The 18,492-nt window shown below is 42.7% G+C and overlaps 1 protein-coding gene across 3 annotated transcripts in view; it reads left to right on the top strand.

The window, feature by feature from the left end:
- The window catches only part of dmxl1 (Dmx like 1), a 91,152-nt gene that overhangs the window by 34,303 nt on the left and 38,357 nt on the right, over nucleotides 1–18,492 (top strand). For all 3 annotated transcript variants that reach the window (XM_080739642.1, XM_080739643.1, XM_080739641.1), the window contains exons 22-31: nucleotides 617–803; nucleotides 1,987–2,097; nucleotides 2,694–2,863; nucleotides 7,504–7,601; nucleotides 7,825–7,990; nucleotides 9,487–9,615; nucleotides 10,010–10,148; nucleotides 11,405–12,186; nucleotides 14,523–14,621; nucleotides 16,105–16,272. In XM_080739642.1, the coding sequence (XP_080595768.1) occupies nucleotides 617–803; nucleotides 1,987–2,097; nucleotides 2,694–2,863; nucleotides 7,504–7,601; nucleotides 7,825–7,990; nucleotides 9,487–9,615; nucleotides 10,010–10,148; nucleotides 11,405–12,186; nucleotides 14,523–14,621; nucleotides 16,105–16,272 (2,049 nt within the window). The remainder of the gene's footprint in view (nucleotides 1–616; nucleotides 804–1,986; nucleotides 2,098–2,693; nucleotides 2,864–7,503; nucleotides 7,602–7,824; nucleotides 7,991–9,486; nucleotides 9,616–10,009; nucleotides 10,149–11,404; nucleotides 12,187–14,522; nucleotides 14,622–16,104; nucleotides 16,273–18,492) is intronic.

Raw genomic sequence — 18,492 nt, 5'->3', positions numbered from 1 at the left:
TAGTGTTTACCGGTAGGCCTAACTTATTTCGTATTTGGCTATCTTTACTACTGTGATATTCTGAATAGGCCTATCACATTCTGGTAATTATTTTTCGTGTAAAAAAAAAAAGGAAAAAACCTGAACCCATTAATTTCGAACTTCGATTGCCAACGTAACGAGCGTTACCAAGTGGATTTGGAAATGGTGGCACAAAGAAATAATCAGACAAAATTGGAACTGAAACAGAACACGTTATTCCAACCAGTTCCCCTCCATCAGGCACCCCGGCCGACCAGGGGGAGGCAGTATAGAGACCAGGATTACTGCATGTTATTTTAGGGTAACCTACCCTAGGAAAATGGGGAAAACATGCAAACTCCACACAGTGCTTTGTTTTTATTACCGTAGTTAACAGATGTTATTACATGTATGTATGTAATAATGTCATGACTTTGCAGGACAACCGTAAATACGCATGCATGCAACAACGCAGGTTCAAATCCAGTTAATAACACCGTTGTTGCATGCCACACCTCCTCCTGTATTATTTCTGTATTAATTTACGTCTATTATGTTGATGTTATGGTAATGTCCTCCTTTGTGTCCGTCTCCCCACATTGTGCCGGCCATGCAGGTGATTGACCTTTCCCAGTACAGCCCCACATTCTTCGGTCCTGATCATGCTCAGGTGCTGTCCAGCCACCTGCTGCACTCCAGTCTGCCAGGCTTAACGCGCATGGAGCAGATGTCTCTGATGGCGCTGGCCGACACCATTGCCACCACCAGCACTGACATCAGGGAAAGCCAGGGCAAGAGCAAAGGTACTGTCAGCCAGTGGTCCAGGCCGCGACCCCCAAAATAATCATCAATTTAACTGGGGACACCCCCCCTGACGAGCACTAAGAGTTGAGGCATTACATTTTTTTATAACACATTTCTATTGTGAAAATAGCAGATCTACATGCGCCTACATGCTGGCGTTGTGAGCATGTAGAGTAGCCTAGTTCCAGACCCTGAATCGCTAGCCACACCCCTTTAAATGTTTTGTTTTGGCGATTCAGGGGTCTAGAATCGCTCTCATTGAAGAGGCTTGCCTAGTTCGAAAATCCGTACGGCGAATCAGCGTCGTGAATCAGCGTCTTGTGATCAGCATGGGTGGGGGTTTCCCAGAACTCATGTGCGTTTCCAAGTAAACCAGTGGCCGCCGCAGTACCGTACCGCGCATCGCGTCGCGGTAAAATGCGGTAAATTGCGGTAAAATGCGATCGTATCGATCTCGCTATGAAACACCAGTAGCAGGCATGTTATGTTGTGTTTGATTACTAGTTCGTAGTGCTCCTATTCTGCCTGTTTCTTTGGTTAGCAAGTAGCACTAGCAAGCAACAGGCTAGCCAGTAGCCAGCCACACATAACAACACTACGTCATGTGTTGGTCAGACGGTGAACCAATCGCAGAAAACTGCCTCTTTGGCAACGCCCATCCCAGCAATCGCCCTGGGCGGGAGCAACCTCAGACTGAATAATGGAGTGAAACGAAATGTCAATTCAGGCTGAGTGTCAGGCTACACGTAGAGCATTCTGCCTCTAAAATTTGACAATTTGGCCAATGTCGAACTTGAATATCGGCTATGTTGACAGATCATCCCTTATGGGGGTCCCTGACACAAAGTATTTTCAGATTTCTTTTTTTTTGCCAAATGCATATCAGTTTGGGGTGTCCTTGACATGAAAATGTTTGAGGACCACTGCTGTAGGGAAATTTGTACTGTAATGCTGCTTTGGAGTAATTTGGAAACGGGTCTACTCCTGTATAGGGGTGTGTCAAAATGAGTAAAATAAATGTTCTCAAAGTTTGTTAAGTGTTTCCTTTAAGCTTTGAATTGCTCTCATCTCATCTGATCTCACGCAATCTGTTTACTGTATGTTGTGTTGATGTAATAGCTACAGTATAACTGAGATCTGGAAAGGAAACTGACATAAAGTTCTTCTTCGTCGACATTTCAGGTGGAGAGACACTGGACGACTGTGGTCTGAAGTTCCTGCTGGCTGTCAGACTGCACACTTTCCTCTCCACCTCTATGCCCCCCGCACACCGAGCACAGCTGTTACGCCAAGGTACCATGGGACACTGGCTATATAAGGTTTTCTTCATGTACCCTGCACAGGAACCATCTATGGGCCACAGTACTATGTTATTGTGAAAGATATACCAGCCAAGATTATATAAAAAAGTAACTTTTGTTTAATTGACTTTTACTTGGAAGTTTTTTGGCTGCCATTTGCTGTGTCCCTGGCATATGGAGGTAACGGCGTCTGACCTCAATACCTTTTTGTGCAAATCCCATTGATTTCATCATTAGCTTGCTGATGGTGGTCTAATGGACAACCTTCACACAATTGGCGACAATCTTTATAAATAAAAGCCTGATCAGTTTCCAAACAGTGAAAGGATATGCATCACTTAACTGCTAAGGTTTCTGGGTCCTCTGCTGATATTTTCTCACTGGCCAGAGAGAAAAAAAGGTGAAAATGCAAAAGGAAAACATTCAAACCACCTCAGGCGGTCTACAACGTAATTAGTATAGTCGATTAAAAGGCAAAAGACAAAAATAGTCACATTAGGTCATAAAGATATCTGTGTTCTGTCATTAATGGAATGATGAAATGCTTGGCCTCTTCTCTAACCCTCCCTCCCCCCTACTGTTCTGCAGGTCTGTCGACGTGTCACTATGCCTGGGCTTTCCACTCCGAGGCTGAGGAGGAGCTGTTGAACATGCTGCCTGCCCTGCACAAGGGAGAGCCCACCTGGCCTGAGCTACGCTCCATGGGTGTGGGCTGGTGGCTGCGTAGCACCAACAAGCTACGCAGGTGCATTGAGAAGGTACGTGGGCAAAGTGGTCTTTATTTGTTTATTGTAGGGCTTCGATGACATTTGTCCTCATGAGTATAGGGCTTTTGAACAAACAAGCCCCATCTCAGTTCCGTGCATAAAATGTTGATTTGCCTCTCGAATTAAGACTGGTAGCTCATTTTGTATCATGTTGCCAGTGAAATGTGGGACTCAAGTGCCTGCCGTCAGGAAGTTCGGTTAACCAGTTGTCCAGAACCACCAATCCAACCAATATGCCCATATATGGGCGATCCAATATATTTATGGGCACATACTAATGAAATCAGGGATCTCCATATACAGTATGGGCATAAAAGGAACAAGGACTGACGGATACAGAGTTCTCCATATATGGGCATAAAACGGGTCACGGGTAGACGACAGAAACGGACATCTCCATATACAGGATGTGCACAAATGGGAACCCAGACTGACGAGTACAACAGAGCCCCTGACACTATGACTCAGACGTATTGGTCGGATCTGTGGTGCGACGTAGGTGTGAGGGCAGCACAGTACCTCTAGTATATATTAGGGCTGACCTTCGATTGCAGTTATTAAAATCGAAGCTCATAAGCCAAAAATCGAACGAACTTCGAAGTTGGGGGGGGGCAAAAGCTTATCGGTACATAACCGATAACCGTTGTTAACCGAAATGTGTTAAAAAATGTGCTATTTTACCCAATTAAAAAAGGGAAAACACATTTTTTTCCCCCATAATAAAGCTCCCAATTTAAAGTAAAAACAACAATACAACGAGGAAGAAGAAGAATATGATACAAATGTTTTCTATAAGAAATGTGTTTTATGCAGTACAGTAGGATTGACATAATCATGTCATGTCTGTAATGTAACGCGTCGCGGCTGCAACGGCGCAACTCACAAGCCCTATAAGATTAACTCCCAATGTGTACGCAAATGTAAGTAGTAGATTGTATAGTAAATAATTGCACTGCAGTGTGTCATCAACCGAAAGCTCACAGTCAAGAAAACTAGGCGGGCGCGACTAGTTTTGAGTTTGCAGATCGGATATAAATCCGTCATCATCAACACCACGTAATCCTAGCAAGTTGGTTTTAAGCTCTTCTTTCCTCTTTAAAATGGGATCGACGGGTGACGGGGTCTGTTTTGGAAAATCAAATTTTCGCTGTTTGTTTCCTGATGAAGAACAAGCTTGTGTCTCTTGTCAGCGTGTGGAGGACAGCAACAACAGCATGCATGGATGTTACACCGACATTGGTGTCGGGGGCTTGACACAGAAACGTGTGACCGCATCGCATAGTTGCATCATGCATGGGTGATGTTACTCAGACATTGGTGTCTGAGGCTTTATCTGTGACAGCGCGCTGCCTTTTCTTTTTTTCTTTTTTTTTCGCCGACCATTCTGGTGGCTTCATGCTTGCTCTTGTTGTTGTCAGCTTGTTGTAATGTTAACATGTGTGTGAGGAGAAGGTGACGTTATCACGCTGGAGTGGAGCGAGGTGCAAGCTAAGGCACGCGGCCCCCCCCAAAGGACAAACGGCCGCGGACGATTATTCGAATTTATTTTTCAAGTTCGAACCTCGTGCCATCGAACGAAGCTTAGAATATTCGATTATTTTGGGTCAGCCCTAGTATATACAGTATATTATCGTTTTGTATGTCCAAAACCGTTTGTTTTGTATTTATCATTTTAAAAATGATTTAAAATAGTGAAAATAGCACGGCGAGGCGTTGTGTGCTTGTAGATTGTCTATTTTCACTAGTTTTGTGCAACAGTCTTATATGATGAGGCAGGGCATTCATTTACGGGGAAAGAAACGTGAACATATGAAACTTGGAGATACTAGGTTTCAATGACGATATACTGTACTAGAGAAATGAAAATCATTTTCAGTAAAAACCAAAGGTCTAAGCTCTGAAAAATATTTATTTATTTCCTGTTTCCATCTTCTACAGAGGCAGAGAAATATGTTTTTGCTGAACTTTGACAATTCTGTAAAGGTTTTCAGAAAACTCTTAGGATTTAGAAGGCGTTTTTACAATGGGCCTCAGGTCTAAGCACAATACAATCGTCTGTGAGTGATGCGTTTTCTGTTGAGCTTCTTTCAGTGGTTCAGCGTCAACAATGCAGAACTCTGCAGTTGGCTTATAGAGGGACAACGTGTTGTGTGCTGTGGCCCTAGTTTCTCTGCAAGACAAAGAGCTAGGCCTGTCACAATTATTATATAATAATGGTCTAATCACAATTATTTGACATAATCGCAATTATTTTGTCATAATTCTCATAATCGTTTCCATGTTGAAAAACATTTTCAAAAAAGTGGAAATAGCAGATCATCTACAAGCTCACAACGCGTTGCAATGCTACGCGTTGTGAGCTTGTAGATCGGCTATTTCCACTATCAATGTTATGTTAGTATAAAGTCAAATATGTCAGTCATTTCTTTGTATATTTAGGTTATGTCTCATCTGCCATGTGCAACTTCAAAGCCTACAAGCCAAACAGAAATGTAATTTTCAACGTCAAAAACACAATTAAATCTTTAATCGCAATTATTTGAGTGACAATTAATCGTCATGTAAAATAATCGTGACAGCCCTACAAAGAACAACCAACAATTAAATGTTGGCTAACTGACTCGACTGTCATGTCAAGTCCAACAATCAGCCATTTGATTATGTGTTGCTGCTGGATCGGCACTGACAACAAAACAAACCCCACTGCCATAATAAGGATTGTCCTATTTGTTTTAGAAAGCTTGTGGTATACTATCTTATGATGTCTTTTATGCAAAACGTTGCTTAAGTTGAGATTTTAGTTATGTATTAACTAAAGCATGATGTGCACTGAGCTGCACAGTAACACCCAGATAAAATATTTGTACACAACGGGCACTTTAGTAGTTTAGTGTCTGGGGAAGTTAAATAAAGCACTCTCCAAATATTTCACATTTTCTTCTGTGTGTTTTAGTGGTTCCATTACCTTTCATTTATTGGCTTTATATGTGCCCTGGGCTAAGGGAATATTCTTTTCATAGTATCTTTTTGGTGGTTTTATTGAGAGAGGTGTCACTGGCAGACACCGTGCTGCATTAATTATCATCTACAACAGCGTAATCTGTCTGCACTTAATCGACCGTTGACTTGCTCGTCGTCCGTACATGATGGATCAGATTGATTGTGCTTGAAACTACCAAAGGAGGAAAGTGGTGTTTTTCGCTGAGGCTGCAGTAAACTACAGTGCCACATTGCAAGATCCTGAGTGTTAATTTAACTCTTGAGAGTGTAGAAATTAACTTGTAAGGTTCCGTTTATACCCTCTCAACAGTTAAGGTGGTTGCACACTGCACTGCGTGTTTTCGTTGCGTTTTGGAAATCCGAAAGCCATAGGCCAGGGAGAGAGAGCAAGGGACTCAGTGCAACAGCTGCGAAAATCGGAAAAAATCAACCCTGGTCCGAAAATAAATACGAAACCGGCGGCAGTGTGCAAACGTGATTGACATAACGTGAGGTTGATTTTTTTTATTCACGCAATCCGAAATTCACTCCGATATTCGGCCCGAAAAACGCAGCAGTGTGCAAAGACCTTTACATTTACACTCAGGATTTTTGCAGTGCATAATTGTTCCTGTCTTGTGAAAACCATGTATGCCCAAAACTGTTACTTTTGCAGGGGGAAAAAAACAACCTCTGTTCCACTTCCAATGGATCCAAAGTAGAAAGTATTTAGGCACAAGCTGTTTAATACTTAAATTGATTAAATATGTTAACCCACAGACAGACGTATTAACTTTAAACAGAAATAGCTAAAGTAGCTGATCTACCAGCGGGTGGCAATGCGAAAGTAAGGCAAAGTACCTATAAGGAAAAATGTACTAAACCTCCTGTTGTTATGGTGAAATGTGAGCTCACCTGCATCGCGTTTCATCCCATTCATGCGTTTATCGTGCGCTTAAAAATATAATATAACGATTGCATTCACCACGGCTTCGCGGGCACTCGAAGCCGGCACGCGGGCACTCGCGCCTGCGGCGCTCGGGCGCGAAGAGCAGGACCAAGGTCTGATGGCCTTCGCGCCGCTTGCAATGTCGTGGACAATAACTGTGACGTATAACCATTGTATTGCTCAAAATTCTTTATTCATTTCACCATAACAAAAGGAGGCTACTCTGTTGCAACGGGACGGCAGAATGAGATTTGCATTTCGCCCTATCAGTACGGTAGGAGACCCGGGCAGTACATTTGCCCAGTTTGCCTTATCTGGGTTTGCCTTAAGGGGATTTCCCCGGCAATGCAATGGGTTTTGAGCTTGTAGATTGTTTATTTTGGCTACTTTTGCGTGATGCTGTCATGCGACAAATGCGACAAAGTAGTATAAAGTATAAAATATGGCATTCATTTGTGTAAAGAAACATTAAAAGGTGAAATATGGAGATAAAGGTTTTCTGCCCGACAGCAATGGTAATCTATATGTGCTGCTCCCCAAAATGACCCACAAAGCAACAATTCACACTGTAGATAAAGCTGCTGTGGACTGCAGGGACGTGTACAGAAATTCTATGCACTTTATTTTTGTTTTGTTGTTGATGTGTTTTCTTTTTTTCTTTTTTCTTTTTTTTTCTTCTTTTTTTCCTTCTCCACTCTGTCAGGTTGCCAAGGCTTCTTTTCAGAAGAACAATGATCCTCTGGACGCAGCTATTTTTTACCTCGCCATGAAGAAGAAAGCAGTGGTCTGGGGACTTTACAGGTAGGCACTATTCTGACAGGCTTTTACATAATGGAACACACACACACACACACACACACACACACACACACACACACACAAACACAAACACACACACACACACACACACACCAGCACTCTGCTCTCTCCCTTCGAAGCCAAGATCAATACTGTCAAATTATAAAGAGATTAATGACAGCAATGTTGTTGTTTTGGAATTTCTATTCTCTTATTCCCCCTCCAGGTCTCAAAAGAATGTCAAGATGACAGCCTTCTTCAGCAACAACTTCAGTGAGGAGCGGTGGAGGAGAGCGGCGTTGAAGAATGCCTTCGCTCTTCTGGGGAAACAGCGATTCCAGCACTCTGCAGCCTTCTTCCTTCTGGCTGGCTCCCTCAAGGATGCTGTCGAGGTAAATGAGGACCAGAAGGGATGCAAAACAAAAATAAGAGAGACACTTGTCCCTTGGAAAAACACGTTTACGAATTTGAGTCTTCTTTTTTTCCAGAGAAGCAAAAATAAAAATAGAAGTCACTTATTTTTTTTTTACCGTGGTCTGATGAATCATGAATGATACCCACATTATTGGTGTCTTTGTTTATGACATTTGGTGACGTGTGATCAAAATCGTAGCATACTTGTAAGCAGTCCCCAACAGAGACACAGTGGTGATGGATGTCATACTGCAACCCCAGCACTTTTTATCAGCACATACAGTATTTTCCCTTTTTATTTATTAAAACAGCCCGACATGTTCCAGCGTTGGTGTCTTTGTCAAAAGCTTTTAACAATATGCACTGAAGAATTATTGATGTCGGGCTGTTGACTCTTGGGTGTTTCCGTGTTCTACATACAATATTCTCCTCAAGCAGTAACCTACTCGTGGCGAAGCCCTTTGCAGAAGGGACAAGCAACGTTGTCCCTTCATGTTATGAAGCATTGTGCTTCCATAACGTTTTTTTGCTTTATACTGCATGTTCTTGCTCCTAAATATAGATTTGTGCCCTAGTATGCGTTCTTCCACATACCTTCCCAGTGTATGGTAGTGTATAAAGCAGGGATCTTCAACAGGGGGTCCAGGACCCCTAGGAGGTCTTCAGAGTTACTACTACAGGGGGGGCCGCCAAATCTTTGTGTGATACAGTAGGATAATTCTTTTAAATTAAAAACTTGAATCCTTTCATCCCTATTCTGAGGAGAACTTTAGCCAAAAAAGGCGCTGCGAGGCGCTGAGAGCTTCTAGATCGGCTATTTTCGGCAAATAGGTTTGGTGTAGAGGTAAAAAAGAGCAGACAAAGTACAGAGTGAAAAGTCAAGTTTACTAAGTATCAATGATTTAAGTGGTTAAATGTCTGAAAAAAACCCTGGTTATAAAGGAAAGCTAGTATCTCTTTTATTGTCAGGCAAACTATGTACATGGTTCAACTTGCATTCATTCAGTTAAGCCTGTTTGTGAAAGACCTAGAAGGGGGGGGGGGGTGACATTACTTTCTCTGCAGGAGAAATGACTACGTTCGCTGAGAATGTTATGCAAATGAGTGTCATCATGGCAAAGGGCAACGGTTGACTTTGTTTGGTGTCTCTAGCGGGGGTGGTCTAATTTAAATGCAGCACACACCTTGAGAGCCTGAAATGAGTTGCACCCCTCATCTAACTCCCTGCTGGGTGCTCTCTCATGTTTGATTTCCTGCTCTCCCTCATTAGGGATAAAAGGGAAAATCCTAACCTCAATTCATCTCAGAAAATAATTATGAGGTGTGTATCCGTGACAGAAGTCGGATGTGACCTCATTTCACGTTGAGTTATGTTAGGAAATGGGAATATTTTGTTCTGTCCCATTCTGCCCTCACCCAAACCCTGTAATGTGAAGTGTTGACATGATGATTATGATGATGACTTCTCTCCCAGGTGTGTTTAGAGAAGATGCAGGACCTCCAGCTGGCGCTGGTGATCTCTAGGCTGTATGAGTCAGAGTTTGAGACGGCTTCCACCTACAAGAAGATCCTACAACGACACGTCCTTGGCCTCGACAAACAGGTACACTCACTGCGCGGGTTATATTTTGTGTTAAAATATAACCCAATGCAGCTTTTGAAATTGCAAAATGTGAAACTTGAAGGAAAGCCAAGGTCATTTCCATGATGACCTTAGCATAAATTTGTGTTAGCCACTTTTGATACAATGAAGAATCTTAGTATGTCCATGATGTCACTAAATTGTGAAAATGCTGATGTATTGCTAAATCTGGATAGTAAAGGAAATGTTTAATTAAAATAAGATTATGTGTGAGGTTATAAGGGTTTTTATAGTCAAATAAGCCCATGGAAATACCTAATTCACTTGAAATTTGCTTGACATTTGCATGTGAAATGAACTCAGGAGTTACCTTTTATCCTCAGCCTCTGATTGTACTGTATGTTGTCCTGTTCAGATTGCAGTTCATCCAGACGCATTCCTGCGCAGCATGGCCCACTGGGTCCTGGAGGATTACAGCAGAGCTCTGGACACTCTGCTGGAACAGCCTGCTAAGAGCACCACCACTGGCTCCACTGGGGCCACATCTGACCCTGGTACATCTTATAGTGCTAAACGATGTCTGTCTGGGATTTAGCTAGTACACACAGTCAAAGCCTCAGCGTTAACCCTGAGAATGTAGAAATGTAACCAAATGGCCTTCTCTGTGCATTTGGTCACATTTGTACACATTTGGAGTTAAAAATAATACATGATGAATGAATAATAGAATTAATAATAAATTAGAATAATAAATGAATACTGGGGATTTGATTTTGTATTTACTGCATGTCTAGATTCCAGAGACATGCTGCTGAGAGCAAGAACAAACAATAGCAGACCTTCAGGGCTCCTCTCTTGCACTGATAAGGTCTTTGGTATTAATAGCGGGCTGTTTTATAACGGACAGCATTCCCGTGCAAGTGTAGATCACAGAAAGGCAGATGTGTGTATACTGTATGACTTTGTATTTGTCAAGCTTGCATTAAGAATGGAATAAGCACTGAACTTAATATGAACCTCACCATGACTTGAGAGATAAACCGCTCCCTGATGAGCACCCTCCTTGCGGAGATGATTTCTCTGTCTGGGAGGTTCCCCTTAGTTGACTTTACAACAGTTTGCCATCTGTTTAATCAAATCTTTGCTGGACTAACAAGTTGATGATCAGATTCTTGTACATTTTGTATGGAAATATCTCATAGAATGAGGGTTAATAGAATGACCCTCCCCCCACACACACAGAGAGACATACACCTAAAGAACCCAGAAATGTATATACCGTGATGATGATAATTTAAGAGACTCAAACAACATTCCCTGTCTTTACGCCCCAAATCGGGAAAGAAAAAACATGATTTACCGAAAATAGTAAATTCACAAGCAGAATATGGATCAAGTTCAAGTTGTTTGTAAATGTATAAAATATAAAAGGCAGTGAGAAATAAAACATTAGAAGAACAACATTTTAAATCACAGAAAGACCTTTGGGTGTGAAAGAGTCAACATTTGGGAATCACATTTTGATAACCATCTCTTCTGTTAGCTGTCAAAACACTTTCTGAGCTCCCCAGTTGTCCCTTCTAGTCCCCCAATAAGAGATATTCAGGCATTTGGCCTAGATAAGAGCACTCTGCACTTCAAAATGTCTAGAATGTAATTACTGATTCATTGTATTCCACATCCGATTCAATAACAATAACACAACATGGCAGGCACTAACTGTGATCAAAGCAGAAGGGGGAATGTTTTGCACAAACACCTCAGTTTAAATAGCCCAGTCTCCTCTGGCTTGTGTGTTTTTCTATGGCAGGTCCCTCGGCCATGTCCCCATGCAGCCCCGAGGTGTTCAACTTTTACACCTACCTCCGCACTCACCCACTGCTCCTCCGCCGCCATTTGGGTTCATCGGACAAAGCCAAAGTCGGCCTGACCACCGAGGGCCGCAGAGCCGACTCGATCACCCTGGTGGAGAGGAGGCTGTTTTTCACTGCAGCGTATGCCCACCTCCAGGCCGGCTGCCCTATGCTGGCCCTGGAGGTTCTCTCCAAGATGCCCAAAGTCCACAAGCATTCCAAACTGGTTGTCGGCCGGGGTGACGCGGGCATGAGCCCAGAGCTCAGTGACGGGAGCCAGAAAGGCCAGGCGTCCGATTTTGATTGGTCGCAGCCGCTTCTGAACGGGTACGAGTCGGCCAGGGACAGCCTGTCCAACAGCCAGTCAGACTCGATGTTGAGTTTCGACTGGAGTCAGCCATCTATGCCTGCCCTGGAGCTGAACTGGGACAGCGACAAAGACGACGAGGATGAGGAGGAGCAGGAGGAGAGTAAAAGCAGCAAGAAAGGCGTGGCGGGGGACAGCGTGTTTCATCACGACACGCAGGACACCATGTCCCCGCTGTCTGAGACCGCCACAGAGGAAGACAGCAAGGACAGCGACGCGTTCATAGTGCCGTCGGAGGACATCCTGGCAGCCCAGCTGAAGTTCAGCGCGTGCCTGAAGATCCTGACCAATGAGCTGCGGACTCTGTCAACAGGCTACGAGCTGGAGGGTGGGAAGTTGCGCTACCAGCTCTGCCAGTGGCTGGAGAGAGAAGTGAGACAATACTTTTAATACTTTTTCATGTACTGTGGCAGCTCTCTCAGTGGCCGAATGGCATTTAAAATGTAAAGCTGCATTGGGTTATATTTTAAACAGAAAAAAAAAATCACACCCGTGTGAACTGAGCGGTGGTTTACCCACCTCATAGATCATGTGTACCGATTTTTGTGACATTTGAAGAAAATATGTAGGAAAAGGAGCAAAAAGTGTGTTTTGTAGAAAATTCAAGATGGCGGAAAATCTATCCTGGCGCAAATGGGCGTGGCCTATATGGGGAGATGCGTCTTGACCCAAGGAATCCAGGGAAAAAATAATTTAAATTTTCCGATCTACGGTTCAAGAGTTACGGGGCAAAACGTAAAGTGGGCCGTTATAGCGCCACCATGAGGCCGAGTGATGTAATTATTTTTCGATTCATTCTTAAAATCATTATGAATCTCCTCTCCGAGGTTTGAAACTGTAGCTCCTATGGTTTATGAGAGAAAAATACTTGAAAGTGATTTCTTGCATTGTCCCATTATAAGTCAATGGGGACAATTAAGCGTCGTTTTTTGCCGATTACGTCGGCATGGTAAGGCGGATCGGAACGAAAGGTAATAGCACACCATTCCCGGCCGAGCCGCACATTTTGATGTATATATTGCGCGAGTGGCGTAAATGGTGCGGCACTAGTTACGCGCCGAAGTTTAGGCTACATACACGGACGGAGACAGACAGACCCACACACACGGCCACGTATAGGAGCGTTGTGACCACCGCTCAAAAAATGCCTCAAAGTATGATGCAGGTCAATTTAATTCAGACTTAAAGGACCAGGTCACCTCTGGGACAACCAGATCTTATTTTATTTTTGTGTGGGACACGGTCAACACAATCCTGAATTATTTTTGAGCGGTGGTCACAACGCTCCTATACGTGGCCGTGTGTGTGGGTCTGTCTGTCTGTCTGCGTCCGTGTATGTAGCCTAAACTTCGGCGCGTAACTAGTGCCGCACCATTTACGCCACTCGCGCAATATATACATCAAAATGTGCGGCTCGGCCGGGAATGGTGTGTTACCTTTCGTTCCGATCCGCCTTACCATGCCGACGTAATCGGCAAAAAACAACGCTTAATTGTCCCCATTGACTTATAATGGGACAATGCAAGAAATCACTTTCAAGTATTTTTCTCTCGTAAACCATAGGAGCTACAGTTTCAAACCTCGGAGAGGAGATTCATAATGATTTTAAGAATGAATCGAAAAATAATTACATCACTCGGCCTCATGGTGGCGCTATAACGGCCCACTTTACGTTTTGCCCCGTAACTCTTGAACCGTAGATCGGAAAATTTAAATTATTTTTTCCCTGGATTCCTTGGGTCAAGACGCATCTCCCCATATAGGCCACGCCCATTTGCGCCAGGATAGATTTTCCGCCATCTTGAATTTTCTACAAAACACACTTTTTGCTCCTTTTCCTACATATTTTCTTCAAATGTCACAAAAATCGGTACACATGATCTATGAGGTGGGTAAACCACCGCTCAGTTCACACGGGTGTGATTTTTAGATATGTTAGTATTTCAGCATGCTACAACTGGTCATATGATGCATTTTGCATCATATGACCAGTTGTAGCATGCTGAAATCGGCTGAAATACTAAAATATCTAAAAACACAGATTGAACACAAAAAATAACTCAGGATTGTGTTGATCGTGTCCCACACAACAATAAAATAAGATCTGGTTGTCCCAGAGGTGACCTGGTCCTTTAATGTCCAATGTAATTCCAATTGTATATCTGTCAGTTTTTGCCATATGCATCACACTGTTCACTGCTCATACCCACAGTCCACATGCACAGTGGTTGTTTCGTGTTGCTTTGTATACTATTTACACGTTTTTAAAACCACCTACAGAGAACATCAGGCAAAAAGATAAATTATGTATATATCATATTGGTTCATTTTCATTTTTAATTGTTATTTGTCTATTCTAAAATAATGGTCCAGTGACAGGGGTTACAATGGTGGGACGAATTACCCTTGAGGTCGACACCTGCAACGCGTTGTGAGCTTGTACTGTAGATCGCCTATTTTCGTTACCTTTACACGAAGAGTATCAAACAGGGCATTCATTTGGGGCGTTGGGGGGAGGGATTGTGGGTCCAAGCAAGACAAATGGCTTGTTTGTCTATGAAACAATTGCAGTGTCTTGTGAAAATTAAGCATTTGATAACTTGATGAAATGCATTGCATTATGCATTCCACAGATGCTCTATAGCCCATGGATGATGGATTCCCTGTAGCAACATTAATGTAAAAACATTCCATTTTGTTTTCCCCAGGTGGTGGCCCTACAGCGCTGCTGCAGCTATAAGCCCTGTCTGCCGGAGCTGGCCGACCACACTATGGCTCCTGTCTCTGGGGCAGCAGAGGAGGATCCGGTGGGTGTTTGTTGCTGCCATGGCAGCAGATTTTATTTTTTTTAGATTCATTAGAAAATCATGAAGTGTTTTTTCTGATGATGTACTGACAAGATGTATTAAAGGGGAAGACCACCCATTTTAAATATTGAAATATGTCATTAATATACCTTAGAGGAGTTGTGTGGAAATAGAAAAAAAGTTCCCCCCCTTCTGTGTTGCCTAGAACTGGAGGATTGATTTGGGGGTTTGTATTGTAAATTACAACTTGATGACATCACACATTGTACTTTACAATACAAACCCCAAAATCAATCCTCCAGTTCTAGGCAACACAGAAGAGGGGGAACTTTTTTTCTATTTCCACACAACTCCTCTAAGGTAATATACCTTAGAGGCACAGTTCAAAATTGAAAATGGGTGGTCTTCCCCTTTAATGTAATGTGGCCACTTATAAGTATCTTGCTTTAATAGAGTTGCAATTTGCATGACTCTCCTCTCCCCTCTTTGATTGTGCCTCTATTCCTATTTTCATAGCATAACCATCCCTGCAAAAACACAGCTTTGTACTATATTTACCAATTGATACATTTTTTTGTTTTCAATTTGAGCTTGATTTAGCTTGATTTGGTTCATTTAATTATTTGGTTTGTTTAGTACATCCACAGGCCAAAGAATAATTTTGTAAAACGCTTTTGTCACAGCTTTAGCAGAATATATTATTGTCAGAGATTGTTTCAAAGGTTAATTTTGTTTTGCATTACCACTCTGGAACTTGAGCTGAAAACCAGCTTGCCAGTTAACCACATGAAGCTGCTGTCGTTACTCTGGGGGCGCATACATTTCTTCGCCACTTATCAAGCTTAGCTCACCTAGCTTTGCAGTGCGACACTTTCTTTCTGATGTTGTAGATCGTCTGTTTTTGCCAAAGACATTTCGTGTACGAGGGGGGGGGAAAAGGAGCGGACTACGTATATCCCGGGGGAACCCTGGTTAACTAAGTCTATAGGGGTTGAGTCTAGGGCTGTCACAATTATTACATAATCGTCTAATCGCGATTATTTGACATAATCGCGATTATTTTTCATAATCGTTTCCATGATGAAAAATGTTCAAAATCAGTGGAAATAGCAGATCTACAAGATCACAACGCGTTGCGATGCGACGCGTTGCATTGTAGCTTGTAGATCGGCTATTTCCACTATCAATGCATAAAGTTGTCAAATATGTCAGTAATTTCTTTGTATATTTAGGTTATGTGTCATATCTACTATGTGCAACTTCAAAGGCTAAAAGCCAAACAGAAATGTAATTGCCAACGACAAAAACACAATTAAATTATTAACCGCAATTATTTGAGTGACAATTAATCGTCATGTGAAATGTCATAATCGTGACAGCCCTAGTTGAGTCGTTCGGATTTGGATCTTTACAGTAATACTGATTCATGTGGCCGTAAAAACCAATGTGGGGCTAATTGGTTTGAATGTTTTTCTTTCAACAGCCTGGGAGCCCGCCTGGTGAGAGCCAGAGGAGCCGGAGACACTGGCTCCAGAGTAACCAGCCTCTGCTGAGGATGTTCCTCAGTTACTGCAGCCTGCATGGCTCTCATGGTGGAGGCCTGGCCTCTGTGCGTATGGAGCTCATCCTGCTGCTGCAGGAATCCCACCAGGTATTTGAAACGGACGAACGCCCTCTGTCACCGCTAAGAGGTCATAGCCAGCACTTTTCAGTTCAGTAAGCTCTGTTGACCTGATGCAGTGGTCCTCAACCTTTTCAGGCAGCGACCCCCAAAATAATGGTATTTTAACTGGGGACCCCCCCCCCACCCACCCTGACCAGCACTAAGAGTTGAGGCATTACATTTTGTATAACACGTTTCTATTGTCTCAATTTCTGCCTCTAATATTTGACAATTTGGCCAATGTTTAGTGTTGGAGGTATTAAAAAGACCTTAAATTGTCACTTTAGAAATGTGAAGATACCCTCTATACACTTAAACTTTATGTTGGTTTGTTTACAGTTGAGTGAGAAAACAATGTTGCACATTAAGTTAATCATCTGGGGACCCCCCAAAATAATTTGGGGACCCCCCCTGGGGCTCCCGACCCACAGGTTGAGAACCACTGGCCTGAAGTACACTTTGCGGCTATCAAGGTATTACGGTATACAAGGGTATAGAGGGGCAGGCAGTGGCTCAGGGGTAGAGCAGAGGTTGGAACACGGAGGGTTCCCCAAGGGTTCCCAGTTCGATCCTGGGCTCCCCCAGAGTTGGTGTTGAAGAGTCCTTGAGCAAGACTCTGAACCCCTAGTTGCTCCTGATTAACAGGTTGGTGCCTTGCATGGTTTCCTCCACCATCAGTGTATGAATGTGTGTTTGAATGGGTGAATGTAATACACAATCTTTGTAAAGCGCCTTGGATAAAGGCGCTATATATAAATGCACAATTTACCATTTGTAGAGAAATCCTGAAGGTGTGATTTTTCAATACAGTCATAAATACAGACATTGAAAAATAATTGCCACATATAACTTTATGTTGAGATAACTTCTTCCAACTACTAAAGCAGTTTAATCACCTGGTTTTATTCAACAGCCAGTCTGCTACCATCACCCCACAGTGTCATCGGCTCCTCAGGCAAACAATGCTGAATCTATGGAATCGTATTATTCATTATTCTATAGGCCATACATTTTAACCACTTACACCCTAGAGTATACTACAGTATATACTTTGTCAGCTGGTGTCCCCCAGAGGTCTATACTAGTCTAGGCCCTTTTTTTCTTTCTTTCTATACCAAATCTCTTCACCCCAACAAAAAAACTGATCTATGACGTTTTGAGCTTGTAGATCTGCTATGTTTGCCAAATGTTGGCCAAAGAATACGGACGCTAGTGGTCACGTGATTAAACCCAGTAGGACTTGTCTAAATAGGGTAATTGCATATCAGACACAGTGTATGCTAGACAATGTCATAATGCTATAATGACTTCTATAATCACCATACAGCAGCTCAGCTTTAAGATTATTATTTTTTTGTGTGTTTTTGTTTTACACATATAAGGTGTCAGGAAGGTATGAACATAGTTTATACTGAAAATAATTTAGAATGTAGAAGATTGTCTCGTGTCATAGCTGTTGCTGAGGTGATATGCAAACATTGAATTATTAACCATAGATTCTCAGTTGGCATCTCAGCAGTAGTTGACCGATTCTCTTTGTGAAGGATCCAAAAGGTACATACAGTACTTGAGGAAGGTCATCAATATATATGAACCTTCTGAAAGCAACTGGGTCTTTGAAAACCAGGGTTTGCCATTTTTTCTCGTGTGTGTGTGTGTGCAGTGCACACCTTATTGCAACCAGTTTCAATACTTTATCACAACTCTCAGACACAAAAACACACACACACACACACACACACACACACACACACACACACACACGTTCGCTCGCTCACACAGACCTACTTCCCGATCACATGTATTGATAACACACCTTACTGAGGTTCCTGAGGGAGGTCTTGCTAGAAGGTTGCGTCAAATTGTAATCTTAATGAATGTAAACTGCTCTCATAAGTTATCATGGTGTTCCCATGACAACTTATGAGAGCACTTAACATTCCTGTTTATTGCTAGCACAGTTGACGTTCAATGTGTAGAAAGAAAATCCTTTCTGCTCTACTGCTTTTGATTTCAGAATAAAAGCAGCAACGTCCCGTCTCTCTCTCACACACGCACGCACACACACACACACACACACACACACACACACACACACACACACACACACACACACTGGCCCCATCCCTCACTGCCTTTGGTCAGATTCCATGCATCTCATCTCATCTTGGGTTAGTTTGCACTGGGTTACTTGTGTCATCGTCACAC

This window comes from Nannobrachium achirus (assembly GCF_963921795.1).
Source record: "Nannobrachium achirus genome assembly, chromosome: 12".
Lineage (NCBI taxonomy): Eukaryota > Metazoa > Chordata > Actinopteri > Myctophiformes > Myctophidae > Nannobrachium > Nannobrachium achirus.
Note: the sequence above shows the minus strand (reverse complement) of the source record. Positions and strands in the feature narration are given on the sequence as shown.